The sequence below is a fragment of the Nansenia antarctica genome (genome assembly GCF_963989245.1).
Source record: "Nansenia antarctica genome assembly, chromosome: 2".
Classification (NCBI taxonomy): Eukaryota; Metazoa; Chordata; class Actinopteri; order Argentiniformes; family Microstomatidae; genus Nansenia; species Nansenia antarctica.
Genome location: NC_137675.1, coordinates 45,799,127 through 45,825,051, shown reverse-complemented (window position 1 = coordinate 45,825,051; position 25,925 = coordinate 45,799,127). Strand labels below are relative to the sequence as shown.

Here is a 25,925-nt window from a genome sequence, read left to right as displayed (position 1 = left end):
ACCTAACGTGCAAGCACCTAGCTTCGAACTATTCATAGCAATATGCGCGGGGCAAAAATAATCTATTGCCTCTAAAATCACCACGAACAGAACGGTGGAGGTACGGGTAAGCAGGGCTCATGTTGGTGTCCTCAAAGGTAAGAGTTGGTTTTCTTTAACTCAACTGATAGCATTACCTTGCTGTTGTTGTTTACCGAATGCTCCATCTGACTGTCACACTGTGATTTTACTTGTGTAAACAGTTAATGAGTAACGTTAGCCGGTTTTGTGCGTGTACTCTCATGTAGGCCTACTTCGTATTGATCTTTCTGTGTGTGTGTGTGTGTGTGTGTGTGTGTGTGTGTAATGCACATGTTGCATGTTCCGCTGCAGCTGTAGGATATATTGGTATTTGATCACCTTCTATATAAAATCACCTGCTCGGCTTTAATGACTTAACCGCTATTTAAGAAATTATAATTGTTGCCACCCTCTAGTTTTTGGTGAAATTACGTCTTTATTTTGAGCGCCAGTGCGCGTTTTATGCGCGTGCACGCGGAAAACAAATTATGTAGTCTGAATCCCAAGTGAGGACAAGTCAAAAAGAGAGTACAGTGAATTGTACAAATGTAATCCTGATTTTAAAATGCTGAATGTTATCCTGATAGTAAACGTCGACTGTCACACAAGCGTCGATCTAAAATGCCCATGGGAAGTGGTCCGCAGTCACACCGCCATTGGCTGTCTGAGTAAACTGGTCAAAGATAGGACGGTTATCGGCAAGCCCGACACCTACAACCTGACAGTCCACTGGCGATCCTCTTCCCTCTCCCTCGTTGACTCTTCCTACTCCTATTCCCCCGTCCTTACAATCTTTCATGAAGCATGGGTCTTTTTACATACAAGAGTTATGAATTTGACCATCGGTCTATCATTTGCACACTTAATATCTTCGCACATTTGACTAGTGATTGGTCTACTAATGTCACTAGTACGACTGTCAGTCCATGATTAGTGGTACACTGTTGGGATAATAGTGGCATCAAGTCACCACAGATGCCATCTTTTTTACTTTTAGGGGTCTGATGTCGGCTGATGAACCGAATCAGCTGCCCCGCTATGCACTTGCTGGAGACAGGCGTCAAAGAGTTCTGATTGCTCACGGCCCGGGGTGGTCCAGTGGTCTAGCACCGCGATCTACAGTGCACACACGACGCTCCGTCTCCAAAACATCAGTGTCTACAGTTCCGCCAAACTGAAGCAAGCCCACACGTTTTCGACAGGAAATTCCTTTTCTAGTTTGACCTCCACTTCCTTATCATGGCATTTACATCGGATCAATTCCTTTTAAACATATCACGGATCAATTCCTTTAAAGCCCTCTCAGAAACCAAAAATAAAACAAACATCATACCGAACATCAACATGACACTGTCATACACAATTTTAGTACCATGACTGCCTGTATCTCACCTTCCACTTTAGGAGCATCCAGCATCTCAAAGCTAGGCTCTGTCTCCTCTTCCCCCTCTTCCTCCTCCTCTTCCACACCCCTCCAGTCTACATTCTCAATATCCTTCAACCTCTCCTCCTCTTCCTCTTTCTCCTCCACCCCCTCCTCCTCCTCCTCCTCGTCTTTCTCCTGCGCCTCTTCTCGCCGCTCCTCCTCCCTTCCTGTCCCCTCGCTCCCAGCGAGCTCCGGGGACGGCGGGTCTGGCCGGGCGTCGTGGGCCTGCGCGTGGGTGTGTGTGTCCGTAAGTGCGTCGGCCTCGGCGCCCCCTGCGTCTGCCATGTCCGTGTGTGTCTGCGTCGGTGGCGTCGGTGGCAGCGGCGGGCTTAAGGCTCGCGGGGCCTGCGGGGTGGGCGGGGGGGAAGGCGTGGGCGGGGGTGGAGCCACCGCGGCGGTCAGCGTGTGGGGTGTGTCATAGAGGGCGGAGATGGCCGAGGAGATGCTCTTCTGCAGGTCCTGGTTCTTGCCTTCCGAGTCCTCCTCGTCGGAGGAGAACGACGGCAGGGTCTCCAGGTTCCTCTTCAGCTCCTCGTCCAGGCGCTTGCAGGGACTGGGGCAGTTGCTCAAGCCCAGCCCGCCCTCACCCTCCCCTTCCACGAAAGGAGGCGGGGGGAGAGGAGGCGGCGGAGGAGGAGGCGGGGACATGGGCCGCAGCCCGTCCTTCCCAGAGTCTTCGGCCTCCGCTCCTCCCGCCGGGCCCAGGCCCTGTGGCCCGGCTCCCGGGCCCGGCTGCTTCTTTCCCGTTTTGAGAAAGTCCAGGAAAGACGCCATGAAGCCGGACTTCAACTCTGGGGTCTTGTCCTCCGTCTGAGGAGAGGAGAGGAGAGGATGGGAGAGGAGGGGAGGGGAGGGGAAGGGAGAGGAGAGGGAGAAAGAAGGAGAAGGAAAGCAGAGAGCAACAGGGGAGGAAAATAATAAGAGGAAGAAAGGAAATAATGAGGATTAGGAAGACGGATATATCTTTAGTGATCCTTTAAAACCCCTTTCTCTCCCCCTGAATAGAAGTAGTTCACCTTAGCAAACAGCAGGGGGGGTCCGAGGGTGGTAGCTATAATTGAGTAACCGTGGCAACAGCTACCCTGGCAACAGCCTTCTCTCTCCCTTTCTCTGTCGTTTATTGTCAGTCAGAGGGGGCTGGCTGTCAATCACAACTCTAGGTTCAGTCTCCTTTTCGCCCCCTATTGGCAGTTAATATGCCACACATATCCTTAGCTACCCAAGCTATCTGTTGTGTTGTTGGTGAATGTGATATTGTCTTACCACCTATACCTCAGAGGCTTGAAAAATAATTTGTGGACTATGTCCCTATTGTGATTCTTGTTGCTGTTAATCAATACCACATTTCATCATGGAAGATGTCTTTGTTTTTCCTGCAGACAGTTTGCCCACACCTCTGAGGTAATAGCAGCCTTTTTTAGCCTCAAAAGATGAGACTATCTCCGAGTTATGACTTGTGAGCTATGAGTTATGAATTATAAATGATACTCTGAGTTATTAGGTGTTGTAGGCTTCTGGGATTCTTACCAAACTGGAGAGCTTCTGCATGGCAGCCCACGCCTCCGGGGTCAGCTGGTCATCCATTTCACTCTCCCACGTCATCTGTGGTGACATCAAAAGAAAATTGATGTTCAAAAACCCTACTCAATCAAAAGCCATACCCGCACAATTTAAAGGTATGAGTAAATCGGCTCTCTTCGTTTGCTGATAGAGTGCTCATTTTGGAATGAATGCCCTAGTTGAATATATGTTTTGTCTCACGTAGATTAGTGATTATACGATGCAAACAAACATTGTTATAGTCAAGAGACATCCAGACGTCAATATTTATAGAAAAGACTAGACCAGATGGGGGTCAGTGAATACATTGGATATAGTGAAATTGGAATAAAAATCATATATTGGGAGTAGTGGCGATCAAATCAGCAGTGAATTTGCCTACATCGTAATATCTACCTTTCCCCCAACCCCTGCAAATCACACAGCCTACACTGGCTACTTGCCTATGTCTGCACCCTCACTGTTGCTGAGGCAACTACAGCCATTTCCATTTTACAGTACGACAACCAACCAGCAGACAACAGATGGAATTCAGAACATCAAATGCTACACACACACAAAAAAAAGACTTCATCTTAACTAGTCTAGCACAACTGATATAATAACTGATGCCATACATGGCTGCTACTATAATGTTCAAACTACTGATGATACATAACTCAATATGTTTCCTAACAAAATTAGGTTATAGAACTGTGAACTGATAATGTTATAAGAGTTCCCTAAACCATTCCCTATGCCTTTCAGATGTTAACAATAACGTAACAGCACTCATATCAGAAATGCCAGCTTTCTTAGCAAAATCATAGCCAGTCTATCACACACCACAGAGCATCAACCCTCAAAAATTGGCATTGTAAAATTAGCATTGATAAGATGTGACATACCCACAATTGTTTTTTTTAAGTAACAAAACTACAACTCCTACAGTCTGTGCCTGCCAGAAGATTTACAATTGAAATACCTTTGTCATTTCCCGAAGACGAATCCAAAATCTACCACAGCACTACCTGTATGAAGTACGAAGCTCTGCCAAACATGAATTATTCACATACTAATCTCTTCCTAATGCAGTGGCAGGACAACATTTGTTAATAACAATCAACCTTAACAGTGAAGGACAGACCAAGTTCATAGATTTGCATATTAAGAAGACGAAGATTACTTATTATAACAGGAAAACTGAAATCTGTGTTTTTCCATACACCGACAGGTCAGAGCACCTGGAGCAGTTAGGGGTTAAGTGCCTTGGACACATCAGCAGTAGTAGGCACTAGGCACCTTAGATGTGATGCCAGCAGCCCTATTTGCTGGCTCACACCCCCTCAATCTGCACTGAGCATTGAACCCATGACGTTCCAAATTCTGGCTACTCTGATCTCAAGGCTACCTGCCACAATATGTGACATGTTCAAGTGTTTTGGTCCGCATATCGTCAACCAATCAAAATGTTCTGACTTTTCTTTTGAAACTCGGAACTACGTTACAACGTTGTTGAGAATCACAACACAAACTCGCTAGTCAAGCCAAAATACTGCAACGCAATGGATTAGGTGAGTAATCCCCACTGCTACCTAGTTAACTAGAACACTACTTTAGATTGTTAGCAGGCTCACAAAACAAGCTGTGTTAGTTGACTAGCGATGTGTCATTGATTTTCAACAATGCGGAAATGTTTTCACATTTTTCGAAAGAAAAGTCTGATCATTACATCAGATCCCGATATGCGGACCAAAGCATTAGAAGGTGACACATATGATGTACGCTATCATATAAAGGTATCATTATCTAAACACTTAAATGTAACCCGTTTTTGTTCTTGCACTGACCTCCTGAGATTTCTGCTTCATTTTCTCCTGTGTCCGGTTCATGTCAGTTCTGTTTATGTCCATGCCGGTGGTGGGACCAGGGCTGAGGCCAAGGGATGGTGCTGAGCCCACCGAGCCGTCAGAAAGAACTGGGTCGGTGCTGGATAAAGAGTCCGTCCTCAGTAACGAGTCTGATGGGGGCATTGAGGGGTTGGGCAGCTTGATCTGAAAAGGGGGGGATTGAGAGTGTTGGATAGAGGGAGATGAGGAACAGTAGATGGGGAGGAGAGGAACAAGAGTATTGAATTAAGGGGGATGAAAGGGAAGCGGGGATAAAAAGGAAGACAGAAATTCAATTAGTGGGAACTAATACTATCACTCTGGTGCTCAACATAAACATGTCTAGCCATGTCCTGGTCCCATTCCAACTCTGATTTGCCACAAGTGAGCGTGCTACCCAACCATTATGCTAACTTTAATAATTACTGTGATACTGTAAAATCTCTTAATTTTCTTGTGTATGCAGAGAGTTGAATATGGATTATACCATGCCTGTTTCAAATGTAGGGCCTAATGTCTTTCTGAACTGGGAAGTATTGACCTTAGAATGATTGAGTTAGGAACGGTAGCTGGTTTACTCAAGGATTCTGCTCTGTGAAATAACAGGACATATACAGTAGAACCTCAAGATTACGATCCATTTATTTGAAGAGAATTTCAAATAAATGGAAGGAAATGAACTGCAAGGCTGCACGGAATTACTTTACAGACAAACCTTTGTGATGCTGCTTCCAAGTGCAGAAAACATGTTAAGGATTGGCAGTACTTGGTTTCACAGCACATGCATTTCAAGCTTGTTTAAGGTTTAGTGCAGTCTCCACATTAATCTAAAAAGAACCAATATTTCAGTGACCCCTATTCCAGAAGGTCCTGCTGTATGTCATTGAAATACCACCTTCTGTTTATGACTCAACTCTCCCTTACCTTAATAGGCCTGATAGACTCCTGATGCTGTGATTGCTGGGGCTGCTGTGGTGGTTGTTGTTGATGATGATGGTGGTGTAGCTGTTGTTGTTGTTGTTGTTGTTGTTGTTGTTGTTGTTGGAGGTGGTGGTGGTGGTGGTGCGGGAGCTGTTGCTGTGGTTGGTGATGCTGCTGTTGGTGGTGGTGTTGGTGTGGATGCTGTTGAAGGTGCTGTTGTTGGTGGAACTGCTGTTGTTGCTGTTGCGGCTGATATTGGACGTTCTGTACTTTGTCCATATCCCGGTGCATCTCCATCATCCCGTCCTCCTTCCTCCCCCGCCCCTTGCCCCGCCCGCGACCCCTTCGGCTCTCCCCGCCCACTGCTCCCATAAGTCCCCTGCAGTAAGAGGGTTCCGGGAGGGGGCGGATGCGGGGTCGCCCTCGCGGCCGGGGCGGTCCTTCCCGTTTGGGTTTTGTCGGTTTCCTGCCTCTTTTCTTGGGCCCCTCGTGGGGAAGGAGCTGAGGAGGTGGGCCGAGAGAAGGGTACCCCGAGGGATGGCAGAAGTCAAGGTTGCCAATCAATGGGCTAAGGGCGCCCACGCCAGATGCCCCACCAGACTTCCTGCAGCTAGACACGAGGTCAGGAAGTAAATCCGGTAGCCTACGACTGTTAAGGCGGATGTCGGCTGGGACGTCAGCCTTATCCTCATCGTCCTCAAACTCGTATTCCTGCGCGTAGCTTTTCTTGACCTGAGGCTGCGGGTCACGCCGCTGCTTGAGCAGGTGGTAGGAGCTGGTCTTCAGCAGTTTCTTGGGTCGAGAGGAACAGAAGATGGGAGATGTCAGTCCCCCTGGGCCTGAACCTCCGCCCATGCCTGGGCCACCCATCATTTTGTTGCCGGAGACGTCCCCGGGTACACCTACCGGACCGCCCATTCCGAGGCCGGAGGTCTGCGACTGAATGAGGCCAAGCTGCTCAGTGTTCACAGTGGAGGGGAGCTCGTGGGTCTTCATGGAATCCAGGTCTAGGTGCATGGTGCCGTTTCCGGTTTCCGAGAGGCTGTGGCAGTACTGTCCGTACCCTTGGTCGCTATGATGACCCATCATGTCGTAGCTACCTCCGTCATCGCCTGTCTTGATGCCCTCCATGCCTTCTTGTCCCTGTCCACGTGCCTCAGGCATACCCTCTTGCACCCCTTGGCTTGCCCCGGCTCCCCCGGCACAGCTTGACTTGAAATCGTCAGAGCAAAACATGTCCTCCATGCCGGGGAAGAAGGAGCGGTCCTCGTCCTGCAAAAGGGAATCCGGAAAACAGATGGAGGTAAGAGGCACAAACCTCTGTTGTTGCTGCTGCTGCTGAGCTTGGTCCTGCTCCGCTTTCCCCACAGGCCTCACAGTGTCAAACTGATGCTCTTTGAGCTGGTCCAGCTGTGATTGGGAGAGCTGGGGCTCTTGGTCCCTCTGTTGAGGCTGCTGCTGCTGCTGAGGCCCCACATTGGGAGCCAAATGGTGGGAGTGGGAGTGAGCGTGGGGGTGAGGAAGGGGGTGGTGAGGGTGGGGCTGCTGTTGATGGAGAGCATGGGGGAGAGCGTGGTGTGGATTGAGATGGTGCAGATGAGAGGGTGTCGATAGGCCCATGTCTGGCTCAGAGAGAAAATCGTGGAGCTCAGAGGCCGTTTGTTGGGGATGGTGGGACTGGTGATGGGGTGGCAGCCGGTGCTGCTGCTGTCTGTGTCTGTCACTACTGCCTCCATCTCCTAGCCCCACCCCAACCGCGCCACCTCTCTCTGGAGCTCCCCCACTGTCCCTGCTATTGGTCCGAGAGAGGGAGCGCTCCAGCATGTCCAATGGGGACACTGAGTTCTGGCTGGCTTGGCTCTGGTCCCGCTGGGGGGGTCCCCGGCCATAGTGTGTCTCCATAGCCTGGGACTGGAGCTGGAGCTGCAACTGTGACGACTGAGGCTGGGGATCCACCCCTGTTGGCCCTCCTGGCCCTGCTCCTCCAGCTGACCCCATCATGGCCTGCTGGCTCATGGGGTGTTGCTGCTGCTGCTGCTGCTGAGAAGGAGCTTGCTGGGCCTCCATCTTGTTGCGTGTGGTGTGAGACAGGACGGATTGGAGCATATGTGCAGTGGGGGCGTGCTGGGCTGGGTCGGGTGGGGAGTCCATGAGTGAAAGGGAGGACTGGGATTGCCGTGGTTGCTGCTGCTGCTGCTGGTCGGGGGTTTTCCGCAGGTACGACAGGTCTGATGGATCTGGGGCCTTTTTCAGTTCCATGTGAGGGTGGCCGTGAGAATGGGAGTGGGTGTGTGAGTGGGCGAGTTGGGAGTGCTGGGTGTGTTGGGGGTGTTGCTGCGGGTGTTGCGAGGAGGCATGTGAGGGGTGGTGCGGGTGTTGTGAGTGCGCATGCTGCGAGTAGGGGTCGTCCCTCCCGTAGTGCACCACAGAGCCGAGGGAGTCGTGAGGGTGGGGGGCATGGCGGTGGGGGTGAGAGAGGGACTCGGCCCCCCGACGACCTCCGCTGGCCCCTGCTCCAGACAACACTCTTTCGTTCTTCGCCTGCTGCTGTTTCTTCAATGACATTTCGAGCTGGCTCTCCAGGCCACTCCCTCCCGCAGCGCCTGCAATATCAGGAGTTGTGCTGTTGGTGGCACTGTTGGTGCGAATGACACTCTGGAGATGGTAGCGCTCCTCAGAGGCCTTGTTAAGGTCATAGGCCAGCCCTTTTCCCCCGTCTCTGGCCTGAGGAACGGACTGGGGTGGCTGCTGTGAGGGCTGCTGGGGGTGGTGCTGCGTTGGGTGGGGTGCCGGGCTCTGGACATGAAGCAAGTGCTGGATCAGGAAGTCGTCGTCATCATCCTCTTCCTCGTCATGAGAGTGCTCCACTCCCAGCATGTCGGAGTCAGGTTTTGACTTGGGAGGCGTGGGGTTGTATGACTGCTGCTGAGGACCCCGGGTGTCAGGGTACCCCTGTGGAGAGGACAGGAAGGCGGGGGACATGACGGAGGAGAGGTATTTGTTGCCTCCGGCTCCCCCAGGAGACTGGGCTGGGCGGGTGGGAGCGGGAGAGTGCAGCCCAGGCCGAACGATGCCAGAGTTGCTGGAGGAGGAAGGGCTGGAGTCCAGCAGGTGGTAGGAGCCACCTCCTCCACCCCCGCTACCCACACTGCTACCCCCACCTCCAGATCCTGCGCCTCCACTTCCCGCGCCACTTCCACCGGCCCCGGAACCTGCCCCACTTCCGGTTGATCCACCACCCCCTCCGGACCCCAGCAGGGCAGGGGAGTGCCCTGGGCCTCCATACCCCAGCGAGGGACTGCACGCTCCCGCTAGGGAAGCTGGCAGTGAGCTGTATCCTGAGTCTGACCCATACACCACCTCGGCAGAGAATGAGCGACCCCCTGTCCCTAGTCCTCCGTATACTTTTCCTGTGCCACCTGCTCCAGAGCTCAAGTCCTGAGCCTGAGGGGAGCTGAAACCCCCGTAGGGCTGGGGGTGGTGTGATGGTGGGGGCTGGCTGGGGGAGTAGGACTGGGGCTGCTGTTGCTGCTGGGGAGGGGTCTGGCCTGGGAGGCCTGCGGTGGGTTTCACGGGGGCCACGGGCGAACCGTAAGCAGAGAGACAAGGCTTGGGTGGGGGCTGCTGGACCGGGGTGGAGGACACAGGAGGGGGGGGCGGTGGTGGTGGGGGAGGAGGCGGGGGTGCAGACTGAGGCAGAGCCTGTTGTCTGGTCGGGGCCGATGCGGAGCTGGAGGAAGGGTTGGGGTTGGAGTTTGAGGATGAGGAGGAGGAGGAGGAGGTGGAAGAGGCAGAGGGTGGCGTGTGGGGTGTGCGGGATGACGAGGATCCCGAGGAGGAGTAACCACTACTGGAGCTGGAGCTCTTAGCCCCTTTCCCCAGACCCCCACTTGACCCTGACGAGGCGGTGGCAGAGGAGGCGGAGGACGTATACGGAGTCTGGATGATGGGCCGGTACACCTGGTCTGCCCGCACAGGTTTGGGCTCAGAGGAGGGACTCTGGTCGCCAAGCGGACTACAGGACACCCCTCCGTGCCGATGGTGATGGGCAATTTGCTGGTACCCGGATGCCCCGCAACTGAGGTAGTGCTGCAGGGGGTGGGGGGCCGAGGAGAGCTGTGACTGGGCTGGGGAGGAGCGCTGGTAGTGCTTGATCACGCTGTCCTGCCGGGGGATGGCCCTCTCCTGGGGGGGCTGGGGGGGAGCGGGCGCGGAGGAGAACACAGACGCGTTGTACAGCTGGGGCGACTGGTCCTGGAGCTGGGAGGAGAGCAGGTTGAACTGGGGAGGGGGCAGGTGGCGGCCGGAGGAGGCCGCGGGGGACTGCGGAGGGGGCAGCGGGCCCGTGGGATCCTGCGACCCTCGGTAGGCGGCGGCGCTCTGCGAGGAGAGCAAGCGGTCGAAGCCCATGCTAGACTGGGAGGACGTCTTGATGTGAAGAAGGGGGTCGTGGGGCGACAGGAGGCCGTTGGACGTCGGGCTGAAGGTGGACGTGTCCTGGAGGGAGACGCCGGGGAAGGAGCGGCCCGAGAAGGAAGCTGGGTGCTGGTAAGCGGAGAGGGAGGAGGAGGGGAAAGAACCAGACCCAGGGAGGGCGCCGGAGATGAAGAGCTCAGCCGGGGCTGGAGTGTGCATCGCTATGGGAAACAGAGAGATGAGGATGAGAAGTAAGAGATGGTTCAAATTCAGCTATATTTTGACAACAATCAGTTGGCTGTTACAGTCGAGTACATGGAAATGAGAAAGGCCATAGATAATAGTCTGTTCTTTGCATTGTCGTAAATCAGCGGTACGCGGTTCAAGTGCTAAAAGACGACAGTCTGGCTACTGGTTTTCATTTCATGTCCTTAGTGCTCACATGATCAATTGCAGTCATTAGCAAGGGAGACAATCATCTTATTTCCAGTGGTGTAGATCAGGATTAATGACAAGGAGGTCTAGGATCAGTTGACAGATAAAAGCAACGGCAGAAACTTGTACATTTTGTACATTTGTATACACCTGTGTACAGTTCTACATGACTGGTTCTAGTACTCACCAGTTTGCCACGTGGGTGTGCGGAACTGGGACAGGAGAGAGGAGGCCGAAGGGGGTGGCTGTGGACCCCGGGATTCCAGGGCAGAAATGAGGTTCATGACAGACGGGTCTGGGCCTGAGGGACTGGCGTGGTGAAGCCCTGTATCAAACAGCCCAGATAACCCTGGAGAGGTTGTGTACAAAACAGCCTTTACTCAACAACAAAGTCATTCTGATTGCAGGGAGAAACACACCACCTGAATGAATGTGACGGTGTAGTACAGGTGTTCCTAATAACGTGTTTGCTGAGTGTATCATATACTGACAGGTTAAGGACAGGTTATATATTACACTTTAGCATTCAGACACCTGAAGTGACACACATTTCAATATTATAGAAAGCCTTACCTAGACTCCTTCCTGCTGCCCCCCATGCCCCGCCCTGTCCAGAGCTGCCTGGGTGGTGATTGGTTGCATAGCCCTGCAGGGGGTGGGGGGTGGCGTAAGCCTGGCGATGGAGCAGCTCTGAGTCTGGATGGGATGACCTGGAGCTCCCATACACCAGACTAAGACAACCAGCAGGGAGAGAGAAAAGAGAGAAGTTGTTAGACTAAGAAAAAATCATTTTACATTATTATATGATTATTTTCCATACGTCTGTTATTTAGTTTCCATAGAAAGTAGTAGGTACAGGTAATCCCTGGCTCCTAATGATGTCTTCTGGGTTCTATTTTTGATCAGTCTGGGTAGCATGCTGTCTCTTGAGTGTAATAGTTTGATTGGCCTGCCCTCTATCACTCGTCTGCAGCCATCTCTGCTATGTTGGGCATTCAGTTAACTGACACAGCGGGTTGGACAACAAAGCCTCAAGGCGAGACCGCAAGCATTGTTATTGATAAAAGCTTTGCGTCAGTGGTTCCTCCTCAGCAGCCATGCTAAGTTGGCCCGTAGCTCATGTACAGTTATAACTCGCGCCTTTGTGTGTGTGTGTGTGTGTGTGTGTGTGTGTGTGTGTGTGTGTGTGTATGTGTGTGTGTGTGTGTGTGTGTGTGTGTGTGTGTGTGTTTGTGTGTGTGTGTGTGTGTGTGTGTGTTTGTGTGTGTGTGTGTGCGGTTTACAACTGTGGGTGTCCTCTATCTAGAAGTGACCTCAGTATGAGATGCATCTAACCTACCAACAACATATTTAAACAATGGAACATTTATGGAGACAATGCACTGGTGAATCCTGTCAGTCTTGTATGTCACACAGTATATCCTGCAAATGAATCAATGTATTTAGTTGACTGCTATGACTGCACAACCTTGATGCCTCTTTCTTGTCCCTCCTGACTACTTCTTCTACATTTAATAAATGTACTGACATTTCTAAAAACGTTCCAAAGAAAACGCTTTGTCATTCTGGAGTATTGTGTATTTGATGGCAAATAATTTCAATCTACACTATTTTAAATTGAGTCTATAACACAACAAAATGTGGAAAAAGGAAGGGGTCGGAATACTTTTCGAAGGCACTGTATATTAGTTTTCGTGCACATTTAACAAACTAAATAATGGCTGCAGCTTCAACCACCAAAGTCCTTTGCTAGTTCTAAGGTAAACAGAGAAACACATTGAAATAATTGACAGATGTATTCTTTCAGTTACAAGTAGTCTACATATTATGACCAGGGTAATGATTTGTGAGCACATTTTTTTTGGGTGCTCCTTTTGATCCATCCCATAACCGACACAGATGTCGTCTCGCGATCTGGCGTGAGACAATGGTCCTCCTCTCCTCCACTCGAACATACATCTCTTCTCCTTCCTCTTTAGCTGCTCAGTGCTTTCCTTCTATTCCCCAATCCTCTTTCTCTTTCCATGTCCACCTCATTCAACGAGTCATTGTATCCTCTCCTCTCCTGCCCCCTTACTATGTCTCTCACCCTCCTCCTCCACTCCTCTCCACCGTTCTGTCGGTCCTTATAACCATGATGGAGTGAGCTGCAGTCCTCAAGATTGTGAACAAGGGGATGAATAAGGGGGGGGACTCCATTAATCCTTCACTCTTCCAATCAAGTGCTGTTCATTTGACACAGACTTTTTTGAGAAGGTGTATGAGGATGACAGACTCACTAATAATATGGTCCTACAGGGTACCGTTGATGAAAAACGAAGGTTATAAGAAAATAGCATTGCTGGTATTCCACTAGTACCACTGCAGCAGGAACTGTCCAGACAATAGGATTCATTAGAAATAAATACAGTGACCTCCTTAAGGAATGGAACAGTGAAGCAGTGGCTCTATACTCCAAAACTTTGGATTTGAAATCAAACAATTACTATAAGGTAAGTTGAGATTCTCAGCTTTTATTTGATGGTACTTGTGTACATATTGGTTTCACCATTCACAAATGACAACGTGTTATACATAGCCCTATTTCAGGGCACCAAAAGTAGTGGGACAATTGTCTTGCCAGGTGTTTCTGGATAGTCAGGTGTCTTCCACCAAATCATTTGTGCAGGCATAAGAGAGCTGTCAATGTCTAGTCTTTCTGTATTCTAGGCTTTGCCTTGTCTTTGCCTGGAGTCTGCTATAGTGGGGGTAATATGTGCAAAATGTTAGGGTAATCGTTCACTTTTTCATAAAAGCACGAAACTTGTACAGTTTGTTGTCCTGGACATTTTCACTTGTACAGTTTGTTGTCCTGGACATTTTCAGACGTGGAGCCCTCGAAAAAACTCCTCCTAGTGGCCGTGGCGGCCATCTTCCTTTCCGCCATAGCCAAATTGTGTATTTTGCTTCATATCTCCTGAACCAAACATGATAACACCGAACAGATGTTGTTTTCCCCCAATGTTTTGAAGGTCAAGGATTACAATGATACCATATACAACATCCTAAAGTGTTCTGGTGAATAGTTAAGTGGTGACCTCAGACCTCATAATGTGCCAGGGATCACCGAAGCAGATACATTGGGACAAGGGAACAAGTTTAAGGAAGTTTAATAAAAACAAAGGTGCCACCACACACTACCCTGACACCTATTCTTCACTGTCTCCACAGTCTCCTCCACACTGACACAGAGCAGTGCACTTTAAGGAGGCTTTTCTGCACTTGCAATGCCCCCGGCAGCCTTTCTTGCAGCCACAACTCAAAAGTTCAAGGATGGACTGGCTTGCCTGTGGAAGAGTTGACCACAAAGGTTTCCAGTCACTTGGATCCATCCAACCCCAGTCTGTTGGTGATGGCATCTTAGGTGCAACCACAAGAGCTTGTCCCCAACCGTGTCGTCCTTGGTACACTACTCTTTTCTTTCCCTTTCCTTTCTTGGTGAATAACTCAAGACGGGCTTCATCGATGCTGAGTTGGCTGCTGGTGCGATTATAGAGTGAATGAATGAATGAATGAATGATCTTTATTGTCATTGTAACAGGTGCAACAAAATTTAAATGCAAGCCCTAGGTTCTAACAATCAAACACAGTCCTAAGATAATAAAAAACAAGAATGAGACATAAATAGACATGAGGCATGATAGTGAAGCGCCTGCCTGAGCGCAGCCGTATGAAGTGTTTGTAGCCAGGGTGGTGTGGGTCCTTGAGGCTTTTGACTGCCTTGTTGAGACATCGGGAGTTGTACAGTTCCTCCATGGAGGGGAGAGGGCATCCGATGATCTTCTGGGCCGAGTTGACGACCCTCTGGAGCGCTTTCCTCTCTGTGGCTGTGCAGCTGAGGAACCACACGCAGATGCAGTACGTGAGGATGCTTTCCACGGAGCAGCGGTAGAAGGACACAAGCAGGTCTTGTCTGAGGTGGTAGTTTCTGAGTATTCTCAGGAAGTAGAGTCTCTGCTGTGCCTTCTTGACGATCGCCGTGGTGTTGGTTCTCCAGGTCAGGTCATCCTCCAGGTGGACGCCCAGGAATCTGAAGACTGAGACCATCGATGTACAGGGGCTGTATGACGGTATTCTTCCTCCTGTAGTCCACAATCATCTCCTGGGTCTTTAGCTTGTTCAGCTGCAGGTTGTTGGTTTTACACAGGACTGACAGCTGCTCCACCTCGTCGCGGTACGCGGCCTCGTCACCTTCGGAGATGCAGCCCACCACGGTGGTGTCGTCAGCAAACTTGATGATGGCGTTGCTGGGGTGGACGGCGATGAAGTCGTGGGTGTAGATGGAATAGAATAGGGGACTCAGCACGCAGCCCTGGGGGGATCCGGTGCTGAGGCTGATGGCTGTGGAGGTGTGGGGGCCTATCCTGACCCTCTGGGGGCGGTCAAACAGGAAGTCCTTGGACCACCGGCAGAGGAGGTGGTCTAGTCCGAGGTCTAGGAGTTTGGGCACCAATCTGTCCGGTAGGATGGTGTTAAATGCCGAGCTGAAGTCCACGAAGAGCAGCCGTGCGTAGCCCCCCCCCTCTCTCCAGGTGGGACAGGGTAGAGTGGAGAGTTGTGGCGATGGCATCCTCCGTGGACCTGTTAGCTCTGTAGGCAAATTGAGAAGAATTGTGAAGCGCTCCACAGTAGACATAACTTCCTCCGGTATGCTGTTTGGAGCCTGTGACAGAGCCATGAAGGCCTCTGTTGCCATGTCATAGGCATTCCAGGTATCCCATGCTGCCTTCTTGCCCCTGGTTGCAAATGCACACACTGTCACAGCTAGTAAAAACATGGAACACAGGAAGAGCCTTTGATTTGATCTCATGGATGGGTATGTACCTGAAGTTCTTATTAGTCCCAAACGCCACCCACAGCTCCTTAATGTCTAGCTCAGACACGTGTGCAATGGCTAGGACCACAACACAACTGTGTCCACAGTGTGCAGGATGATCTTTCTATACCCCTTTCTTGTAGCATCCGCCACATGGAGTAGCATCCTTGTATCTGCCTCCTCATGTGTGCAAGGGGAAAGATGATGTGTGTCTAGTAGTGGGTGAGTTGACAGAGCATTGGGTCCGTACCTGGAAACAACTTGTTTAGTCGTTGACATTTCCACAAGGTTCCTGGCCAGGAAGTGAAACAGTTCTGTTTTGTTTTCGTCCACTCTCAGGAAGCCTTTCCAGTTGGTTGGTATCTTGTTTTTTCCATCCACTCTTGTTCTTGTGCCCGTTCCTCGCTTCTGTCTTGTCTGGGACTTTAAGCTGTTTGCTTCATAGCAGTCCCACACCACATCCACTCTGTCAACACTTTCCAAGTAAGGTGCAACAACTGAAATACCTACATTCATAGCCTAATAGACAATTCTGGACCTAGAGAACTATAGTAAATAAATTATTATATGAAATATATTATGAAAATTGAATATGTATATTCTCAGATACTGCGATTTCATTTTAATCATTCTCACAACGTCACTGATTTCACCACTAACTATTCACCAGAACATTTTATGATGTTGTGTATGGTATCATTGTAATCCTTGACCTTCAAAACATGGGGGTAGACATCATTTGTTCAGTGTTATCATGTTTGGTTGAGGAGATATGAAGCAAAATACATTATTCGTCTATGGCGGAAAGGAAAATGCCCGCCATGGCCACCTGAACACTTCATGATGTTGTATATGGTATCATTTTAATCCTTGACCTTCAAAACATAGGGGTAGACATCATTTGTTCGGTGTTATCGTGTTTGGTTCAGGAGATATGAAGCAAAATACACAATGCGGCTATGGCGGAAAGGAAAATGGCCGCCATGGCCACTAGGAGGAGTTTTTGCTGTTCAGGACCCCAAACTGTACAAGTGTACCACGTTTTGTGCTTTTATGAAAAAGTGAACTATTTTTTCACATATTACCCGGACTACTATTAGTGTCTGTCAACTTGAGGACCAAAGAGGTGCAATGAAAGTCAAGGAAGCCATTGTTAGGATCAAAAATCTGATAACTATAAGAAACTTAGCCAAAACCTTAGGCTTACCAAAATCAAAGTTTGAAACATCATTAAAAAGAAGGAAAGAAAACACTTGTGAGCAAACCACTAGTTATCCTAAAAGGGTCAGGATTGCTAAGAAGCACCTAAGAGGTCTGGAAAAAAGGTATTGTGGACAGATAAGATGAACATTATCATGTACCACAGCAATTGCAAGAGAAAGGTTTGGATAAAAAAAGGAAACTGCCCAAGATTACAACTGCTGAAGGCAGCAACAGAATGCATTCTAGGTGTACCTAAACTTCTTGTCTGCTCGATTACAAGCAAATGACTCCAAATTCAGTGGATGGCACTTCAGTAAGGCAATGACCCAAAATATACAGCCATAGCCACTAGGGAATTTTTCAGAGGCTAAAAGTGGAAAGTTCTAGAGTAGCCAAGTCAATGTTTAGATTTGAATACCGGTACAACTGAACATGCATTTCATTTCCTGATTAAACAATTTTTGGCAAAAAAGACCTCAAAACAAACAACTGTGTATGGCTGCAGTACAGGCCTGGCAGTGTCCCCAGGGAAGACACCCAGTGGCTGGTGGGGTGAACAGGTCGCAGACTTCAGGCTGTTATTACATGTAAAGGATTGTCGACCAAATACTAAACATGAACGCTATGCATAAAAAGTGTTCTGATTAGTGAACCCAACATGAACATGAACCCTTAAATCAAAGTTGACAATCTATACTTTAACCTCAGTAATGGTTTGATTTTAAATACGACCTTTTTTTCTTAAGCATTCCTTCAGTCAATATTTGAACTAGTAAACTTAAACTAGGATCCATCAGTCCTACTCATATGGTGAATATCCAATCAAATTGCAAGACTGTAGATTGTAATATTGTATAGTTAGATATAGGGGCAATGGTGTGACCCACTCGCCCCATTGCAGGGCACTATATTGGGCATAATAGCTTGAAAGGCCACAGCCAATGGCTTAGAGGGCAAAGGGACAGGTATCTAGACTGTATCATGGTAGCAGGGGTATCCAATGAAAACAAACCTAACAGCCAGTATGCATGCTGTGTAGGCTATTTGCACTGGTACAAATGAGTTTGAGACAAATAGGATTTATAACAATCTAATATGCAATAGTTCACACTAGGTTCAGTCACAATCTCTAGAGATCACAAAGGGAGTGTCTCAAAAAATGTCTCAAAGGGAGGGTTCAATTTTAGGGCCGCTACTGTTACAAATATCTTGGTGTATGGATTGATGATAAATTGTTGTTTAAAACACATATAGATGAATAAACAAAAAAGCTGAGCATTAAATTAAGCTTCTTCAGGAACAGGTCATGCTTTTCACTTGGCAGTAGAATGAAAATTGTACACTCAATGTTCTTATCAGTCCTCGACTACGGGAACATAATTTATATGCATGTGTCCTCCTCCACATCGAAACAATTAGATTCAGTCTATCATTCAACATGTTTTATTACAGGTGATACGTTTTGTACTCATCAGTGTCTTTTATATCAGGCAGTGGGGTGGCCATCCCTAACCACTAGAAGGATCCAACACTGGTAGGTCTATATAAAGGAAATCTATAAACTCCCTTACATCCCTTTTCACTTGGAGACCTAGAACTTATCAGACACAATCTCAAGATTGGTTAGTCTTTGAGGTCCCACATGTCTACTCTGGGCTGGGCAAAACTGCTTTTAGTCATTGTGCTCCTCGGGCATAGAATGCCCTGCAGACTTTCTGATTTAATATCATTGGGCCCTTTTAGGAACCTGTTTAATGTTCAGTTAAATAAAACAGGGCAAAACTGGGTCTACTGGAAACCCCTGTGTGGAGCGAGGTTGTGCTCCTGCTGTATAGCTTTGATCCAGCTCAAATCTGACGTGACTCCATGGATGAATACGGACCGAGGCGATCAGTGTAGCCATCTGGCCGAGACGAGCAGGCGCATCATTTGGGGATTGCATTATTACATAAACGAAAACCAAAGATAATTGTAAACAATTATTTTAATTGGAGACACTCTCACTCCCGTCTACAATACATGTGATGTTAATTTCAGAATGATCATCAGTTCTATGTAGTAGCCTACCTTGCAAATTATGTTGGTGAAGGAGACAAATGCAATACGATTGCTGTAAGAATAAACACCTCAGTGTACTGTGAGAATGCATTACTCACGTTGATTAGGCCTATAATCACATTATATACAGTGGTAAGAACACTATGGAATTACCTGCATTTATGTATACATTTGTCTTAGAATATGGTCTGATCTTCATCTCAGTTCCAATAATGAACAAACACAATCTGTTTTAATTAATAACACACAACTTATTGTATTGTCCTTGCCCGTATTGAATACATAATTCAAACATTCACAGTGTAGGTTGGAAAAAGTATGTGAACCCCTAGGCTAATGACTTCTACAAAAGCTAATTGGAGACAGGATTAGCAAACCTGGAGTCCAATCAATGAAACAAGATTGGAGGTGTGGGTTAGAGATGATGCTGATGTGAGCCATGCCTCACAAAAAAGAGATCTCAGAAGACCTATGATCAAGCATTGTTGATTTGCATAAAGATGGAAAGGGTTACAAAGTAATCTCAAAGAGTTTAGATATTCATCAGTCCAGTTAAACAAATTGTCTATAAATGGAGACTATTTAGTACTGTGGCTACACGCCCTAGAAGTGGGCGCCCAGCCAAGATGATTCCAAAGGCACAATGCAGAATGCTCAATGAGGTAAAAAAAAAAAAAAAAGAACCCTAGAGTAAACAGCTAAAGGCTTGAAGGAATCATTGGAACTGGCTAACATCTCTGTTCATGAGTATCATACGTAAAACATTGAACTGGCATGGCAGGACACCATGGAGGAAGCTGCTGCTCTCCATTGCTGTGTGCCTGCAGTTTGCCAAAGAGCAACTTGACACTCAACAACGCTACTGGGAAAATGTTTTGTGGACTGAAACTAAGGTTGAATTGTTCGGGAAGAACACGCAGCACCAATTAATGCAGAAAACCAGGTAATTCCAAAAAGTTCACTTAGGCTACTTTTTCTTTAACTGTATGTAAAATCACATGTGACAGGGTCTGGTGAAAAGGTCCCGAAGTAGGGCAAGGTCATTCATTCATAGATGAAGAAGATATGCTTATGTTAATGTTGGTACACCTCAAACCAAATACTGGAGGAAATCTCTCTGAATCAAAACAGATGCCTTTGCTACCATCACGTTGGTAGCTAGCTAGCAGCTAAGAAAGAACACTATCTATGAACATCTAACTGCATGTTTAGCACATCACAACATGCTGATAGAACATCAACATGCTAAAAACACATAACTACACATAATTAGATGATCACACAGTCCTTGCTTTTGAACAGGTCATAAAATGTATGTTTGTTTACAAGCCATGTATCAGTAGCCTGAAGCAGGACGGCAGACGATACAGTGAATCCAATTCACAAATTCTAAGTATGTAGTGATCATACAACTGTTGTTTGTTATATTGAATGGACTCTTCAACACTTAAACCTTTATAATAAGAAAGAAAACGAAAACAAATTTTTTTTTAAATAAGCTTTTTGGTCATTTGCATGACTTGAGAATTGCCGGCATGCAGACTTTTTCACCAGACCCTGTCATATATCATTTAGTTACATAATAGTAATCTCACACAGTATGCTGAGATCTTATAATATTAATGACTTCAAAGCGTGTCATTGAGGTACTGTACAGTAAATAGGTCAAAGATTACCCCTGGTGGTTGTTTTGCCGATACCCCCAAGAAAAAGGCGAATAGACCATGCTCTGCCTTCGTTGACGAATTAATATATGAAACCTACTGTATATGCTACATCACTATTCTTTTTTTATGGAAATAAATAATGAATGTTTTCCATGACTTTGTAGTTGGATGATTGAATGTGTGCTCATTAAAAACATAATCAAAAGCAAAATATTAATTTTATGCCAGTGTGCTGCCTCAGTAGGTCTACATAATAGTAATTGCTCTGTCCATCCACAACCTGATAGTCTTTTTTTTCTGAGTGGGGCAGTCCCACTCATACTTTTTCTTTTTATTGTGATAGAGGTAGTAGAGATATGACAGGAAGGATGGGTGAGAGAGAGAGAAGGGATGACATGCAGGATATGTTCGCTGCCGGAATCGAACCGGGAACCCTGCGGTTACATGGTCAACGCTTATGGCGCTTTTCCACTACAGGGCCAGCCCGGGTCAGCACGGCTCGCTTCGGCACGCTTTTGAACAGTTCTGGGTACGAGACGTTTTCCACTATACAGGAACGACCCGGGACTGTAGGAGGAGTTACGTGTCATAAGATTCCCCCCGCTATACAGATCAGCGGGGGGAAATGCGATAAGAATTATGTCAAAATGCAGCACTATCGTGCACAGATCAGCCTTACAACATGTAACGTTAACACGTTGACCCGGGCTGGCCCTGTAGTGGAAAAGCGCCATTAGTCCGCTACGCCACCTAAGCGCCCCTCACAACCTGATAGTCTTGAGCAGGGGTGCCCAATACGTCGATCGCGATCGACCGGTCGATCGCAAAGGTAGTATGGGTAGATCGCATGGCATTGAACAAAACGAAAAAAGACAAAAAAGACAAAAAAGAAGAAAAAGAAAAAGAAAAAAAAAGTTCGCCTATCATCCATCCTCACTATGGCTTTTGCCACTTGATTGACGTACAGGTAAGCCAGTCTGAGATCTGATCTTTTCACCTAACACACGGTTCACCACGCATGCGCAGTCAACAGCACCAACTACAAAATACAAAATACCGGCGAGACTAATTACCTAGTTAGCCTTCCAATTTCTACTATTTACTATATAATACTAAATAAAGGCTATACAAATGAGTGGGGAAGCTGGACCAAGTAAGAAACCAATAACGTATAACTTCCATCCAGAATGGGAGGAGGACTTTTTTACACGATGTGATATTGGAAATGCGTCTGTCTGATCAGCAAATCTACGATGGCTATTTCGAAGAAGGGAAATGTGGCAAAAGAGCGAAAACGTATGGCTGCAACGATAGCTTCTTATTGCGTCAGTCACGTTCTTGTTAAACACAAGAAGTCATTCAAAGACGGCGAAATTGTGAAAAAAGTTTCTCGAGGCTGCAGATTGCCTTTTCGATGACAGATCCACAGTGGCTGATGACACCTTGCAACCAGCTCCTACAGCCCTGACTATTAGAAACTAGCTGCCTCCTCCCAGTGCCAGGTCCTACTAAGGTAGAGAAATGCATTTATTTCCTCCTTTCAAACTAGGGAACTACCTGTTTTGTATCTGGTTTACTTTTCTGTTTGTTGGATCAGTAGTTGGCTATGGTACTGCAGACTGGCTGTCAGTGTGTGAGTGAGAGAAAGTGAGTGTGTGTGTGTGTGTGTGTGTGTGTGTGTGTGTGTGTGTGTGTGTGTGTGTGTGTGTGTGTGTGTGTGTGTGTGTGTGTGTGTGTGTGTGTGTAAGAGAGTGAGAGAGAGAGAGAGGGAGTGAGAGGGGGAGAGAGAGGGAGGGTTTGTGCTATGGCTCCCTATGCAGACTGGCAAATGTGTGTGTGTGTGTGTGTGTGTGTGTGTGTGTGTGTGTGTGTGTGTGTGTGTGTGTGTGTGTGTGTGTGTGTGTGTGTGTGTGTGTGTGTGTGTGTGTGAATGTGTGTGAGCGAGAATAGCAAAGAGGGAGGGTTTGTGATGGTCTTCTCCTGTGGCTGTGTGACAGAGAGAGGGAAAGTGTATTGTGAGTTTACTATGCAGGCTGGGAACTGTGTGTGTGTGTGTGTGTGTGTGTGTGTGTGTGTGTGTGTGTTTGTAGTACGTGCATGTACGTTTGCGATGTTGAAACTAGACTGGTAGATCTTGGCAGACTGGCTACTTGAAAAGTAGATCTTGGTTCCAAAAAGTGTGAGCACCCCTGGTCTTGAGTATACCTGGGTAGCTGGGTTGGGCAGATATTAGATATTAGCGAATTTTGTGATATTTGGAGCATACAGTATTGTGGTAATCAGTATCAGTAACTCCAGGTTTGTGCATAACTACAAAGGCAGTATCCCGCTTTTTCCAAAAACATGTCTTTGTTTCACCTACACTACAGCACCAGCCATACACTCTATGCAGTATGCAGGTCTCTACCATACTTCAGCAATTCTTTTATTGTAAATTGTGTTTAAGTGATTTATTTGTTTATTTTGTAGTAAAATAATATTGTGAATAGGAAAATGTGGATATCACCCAACCCGTCAACCAGTGCCATTTTGTTCCTCCTCATACCACCCTAGATAATTCTAACATAGGCTATGAACAGTGCAACACATGAGCACATAAAAAATATTTAAATAAAGTGCTCAATATAGTTACTGCAGACTGCAGATCAAGAACTAAAATTAGGAGAATAAGCTATGTGGGCATTTAATAACCTGATAGCCAATCCACTATTATTAGATATTCTGCACTCATTAATTTAGATAGCCTATATTTCATAATCATTGTAATTAGAGAATTGGGAACAAAATTAAGACATTATACAATGCAGTGTAACAGGCACATGCAACTTGCCTTATAATAGCTCGACAGGAACTAACGTTTCACATGAGACCGTTGTATACTGTACAATCTATGCACTTTGAGTCATTGTAATTCTATGGTATGCACTCTTGTCAAAATGTATTTGGTTGTCACAGCGACTGGTAAAGTTGACAGAGATTCCTGTAAGTATGACAAGACCGTGAATCGGTACTCGGCCTGCGGCCTCGTACCTACGACCGAATCACAGCCATGCTGATATTCAGTATAACACACTCCCTCTCGTGTGATATTGCTTAAATATCAAGCTGACAGGTAAAATAGGTGTTTAGCCTTTAGCTAGACGGCGCAGTAGCCAGAGTAGCTAGGTAGCCAGTTCAAGAAAACACGTCAGTCAGCCATACAAATTCATCATATCCAGGTAGGAAAAAAAGGTGGGTAAATGCTGGACAGCTGAGAAAAAGACGAAAGTAAACACACATGCTAATTTTAAACTATTAAAAGATGAGTAAATAATGTTTTGGAGACACTTCATGACTGCAAGCAAAAGAGAGTCAGCGTGGTAAGTAATTATCGATGAAGTAGGCTCCAATTAAATGACCCTTACTTGCAAGCTTAGTCAATCTTGAACTAAATCAAAGCATATTTACAGTTTGTTAGATTTCGCTCCGATTTACTTTAGCTAGTAATCATAACAGTGACGTCTGTGTCCAAAAATGACTGATGTCTAATGCCTTTTACATGCATCAGCCGATGATCAGCGTTTCACTGGTCATATCGCTTATCTTTTTTTTTCTTCATGGATTTAGTATTGAAAAGTGAGGCAAATATGCAGAATCGTAACCTAAAAACTATCTAGCAACAATGTAAAATGTAGTCCTAGTTGTCACCTGGTAGGCAAAACAATAAATAACCATTGCCATTCGTAGTTGTGGTTACGTCACTAGCCGAATAGCAGGGCTGCCAAGTCTCACGCAATCACCGTGAGACTCACGCATTTCAACCAGTTCTCACGCTCTCACGCCGCATCTCTATTTCTCACGGCGAGAAATACATTTATATATATATTTTTATTTTTTTATTTTTTTACGGGACTTTTATTTTTGAAATTCCTTGAAAGAAAGCTACCGGACATGAGTTTCGTGGCACGCGCGTTAACTTGAGTCTGCAATCGAAGCGGCAGGCGAGCGCTGATGGAAGAACCTGTGTTCACTCGAGCTGCAAGAACGTAGCAAGCAGGGTTGCCAGATTGGGCTACTTTTGGTCACACTGGACGGGTGGATTCGGCAGCTTTTAGACCGGTTGGGCTGGACATTGTCAATTCCATCTGGCAACCGTGGTAGCAAAATATGTGCATACATTACAACATCGTATCTGGTAGCCTACTGGACTGGGTTGCACCAATATGGCGTAAGTCATTACTAAATGCAGGCATTTAGTAGTTACTAAACCCCTAGTTGTTACTAGTTAGTTTCAAACTAGTTGTTTACTAATTTCGGTTGCACCACGCCAATCTTTTGCCAATCTTAGCTAGTAAATACTCAGTTTTGGTAACTGTTTTTTGTTTCTCTACTGTAACATAACCAGGTACATTAATAATAATTATTATTATTAATAATTACAATTTACAATACAAATACAACAATTGGGGGTCCCTCCAAAAAATTGTGGGCGCGCTGCGCGCGCACAAAATCACCCACCAAGCCCTCATTCTGACCCAGGAAAAACCCTGATATGTACTGTATAACATGATAGCCATCTATGAGCAATGCACTGTATATAAGATGATGACCACGGGACTTTCTGCGGCTGAGTCCTGTTGATGGGGCCAATTTTTCTTTTAGAGTCTGTAGGCTACTGAATTTTTTTCTTGTTTTATAAAATGTTATTATTTATTATTTTCATTTCTTGTGCTGGTTTATTATGAACAACATGTAAAATTGCAGGAAACTAGCACAAATAATTGGGTGGGAGAGAGGGGCCGCCGCTGCCAAAACGTGCACAGTTTTGGGTCGCTCCACCGCCAAAAAATCTCACTCCAAACTTTTGGTGAAACTTGGCAGCCCTGCGAATAGCATCCTTAAAAAATATCTTTCTTCCGCTGCTGATTGTTTTTGATGGGCAAAAAGCTTGACTAATGTGCCTTCCCAAAAAAATAAAAACGTTTAACTACTGTACTCGAGGAGTATACGGAAGCTAACTCAGGATTTAGTTTTGATTTAGTCTTTACTTGCTATTAAATTCTTTTGGCAAGCTTGATGCCTGTCAAAGGGGACACAACCCAACGAACCACCAGTCAGTAGTTGTGTTTCCATAAAATGTAATGCAAATTTTAAGTGAATTTTTTAAAGTTAGCAAAAAGAAAATGCAAATGATGCACGTTTTCATTAACTGGTTTAGAGCGAATAAGCTAGGCTACGTAAAACGTAATTTCTTCAGAGGATGACGTGGTATAGGCAACGTGTCTACGTTACGCATAGTTGTGGAAGTAAACAAACAAACCAGGACAGAAAATGGAGAGAGGAATTAGTTTCAATTTGACAGGAATTCAGGAATTAGTTTCACTTGGGAAAGTTATAATAATTCTTGCATGTGAGCTAGCATTCGTCCAGAGACGAAGGAAACAGTTGAGTCACGTGAATTTAATGTGCGCTACTTC

At 46.7% G+C, this 25,925-nt stretch overlaps 1 protein-coding gene across 1 annotated transcript in view; it reads right to left on the bottom strand.

The window, feature by feature from the left end:
* Nucleotides 1–25,925, bottom strand: part of prr12b (proline rich 12b) — a gene marked incomplete at both ends in the record, with an annotated part of 47,647 nt that overhangs the window by 19,862 nt on the left and 1,860 nt on the right. The window contains 6 exons of the mRNA XM_080523677.1: nucleotides 1,453–2,296; nucleotides 3,014–3,088; nucleotides 4,876–5,079; nucleotides 5,839–10,472; nucleotides 10,874–11,035; nucleotides 11,260–11,417. Of these exons, the coding sequence (XP_080379803.1) occupies nucleotides 1,453–2,296; nucleotides 3,014–3,088; nucleotides 4,876–5,079; nucleotides 5,839–10,472; nucleotides 10,874–11,035; nucleotides 11,260–11,417 (6,077 nt within the window). The remainder of the gene's footprint in view (nucleotides 1–1,452; nucleotides 2,297–3,013; nucleotides 3,089–4,875; nucleotides 5,080–5,838; nucleotides 10,473–10,873; nucleotides 11,036–11,259; nucleotides 11,418–25,925) is intronic.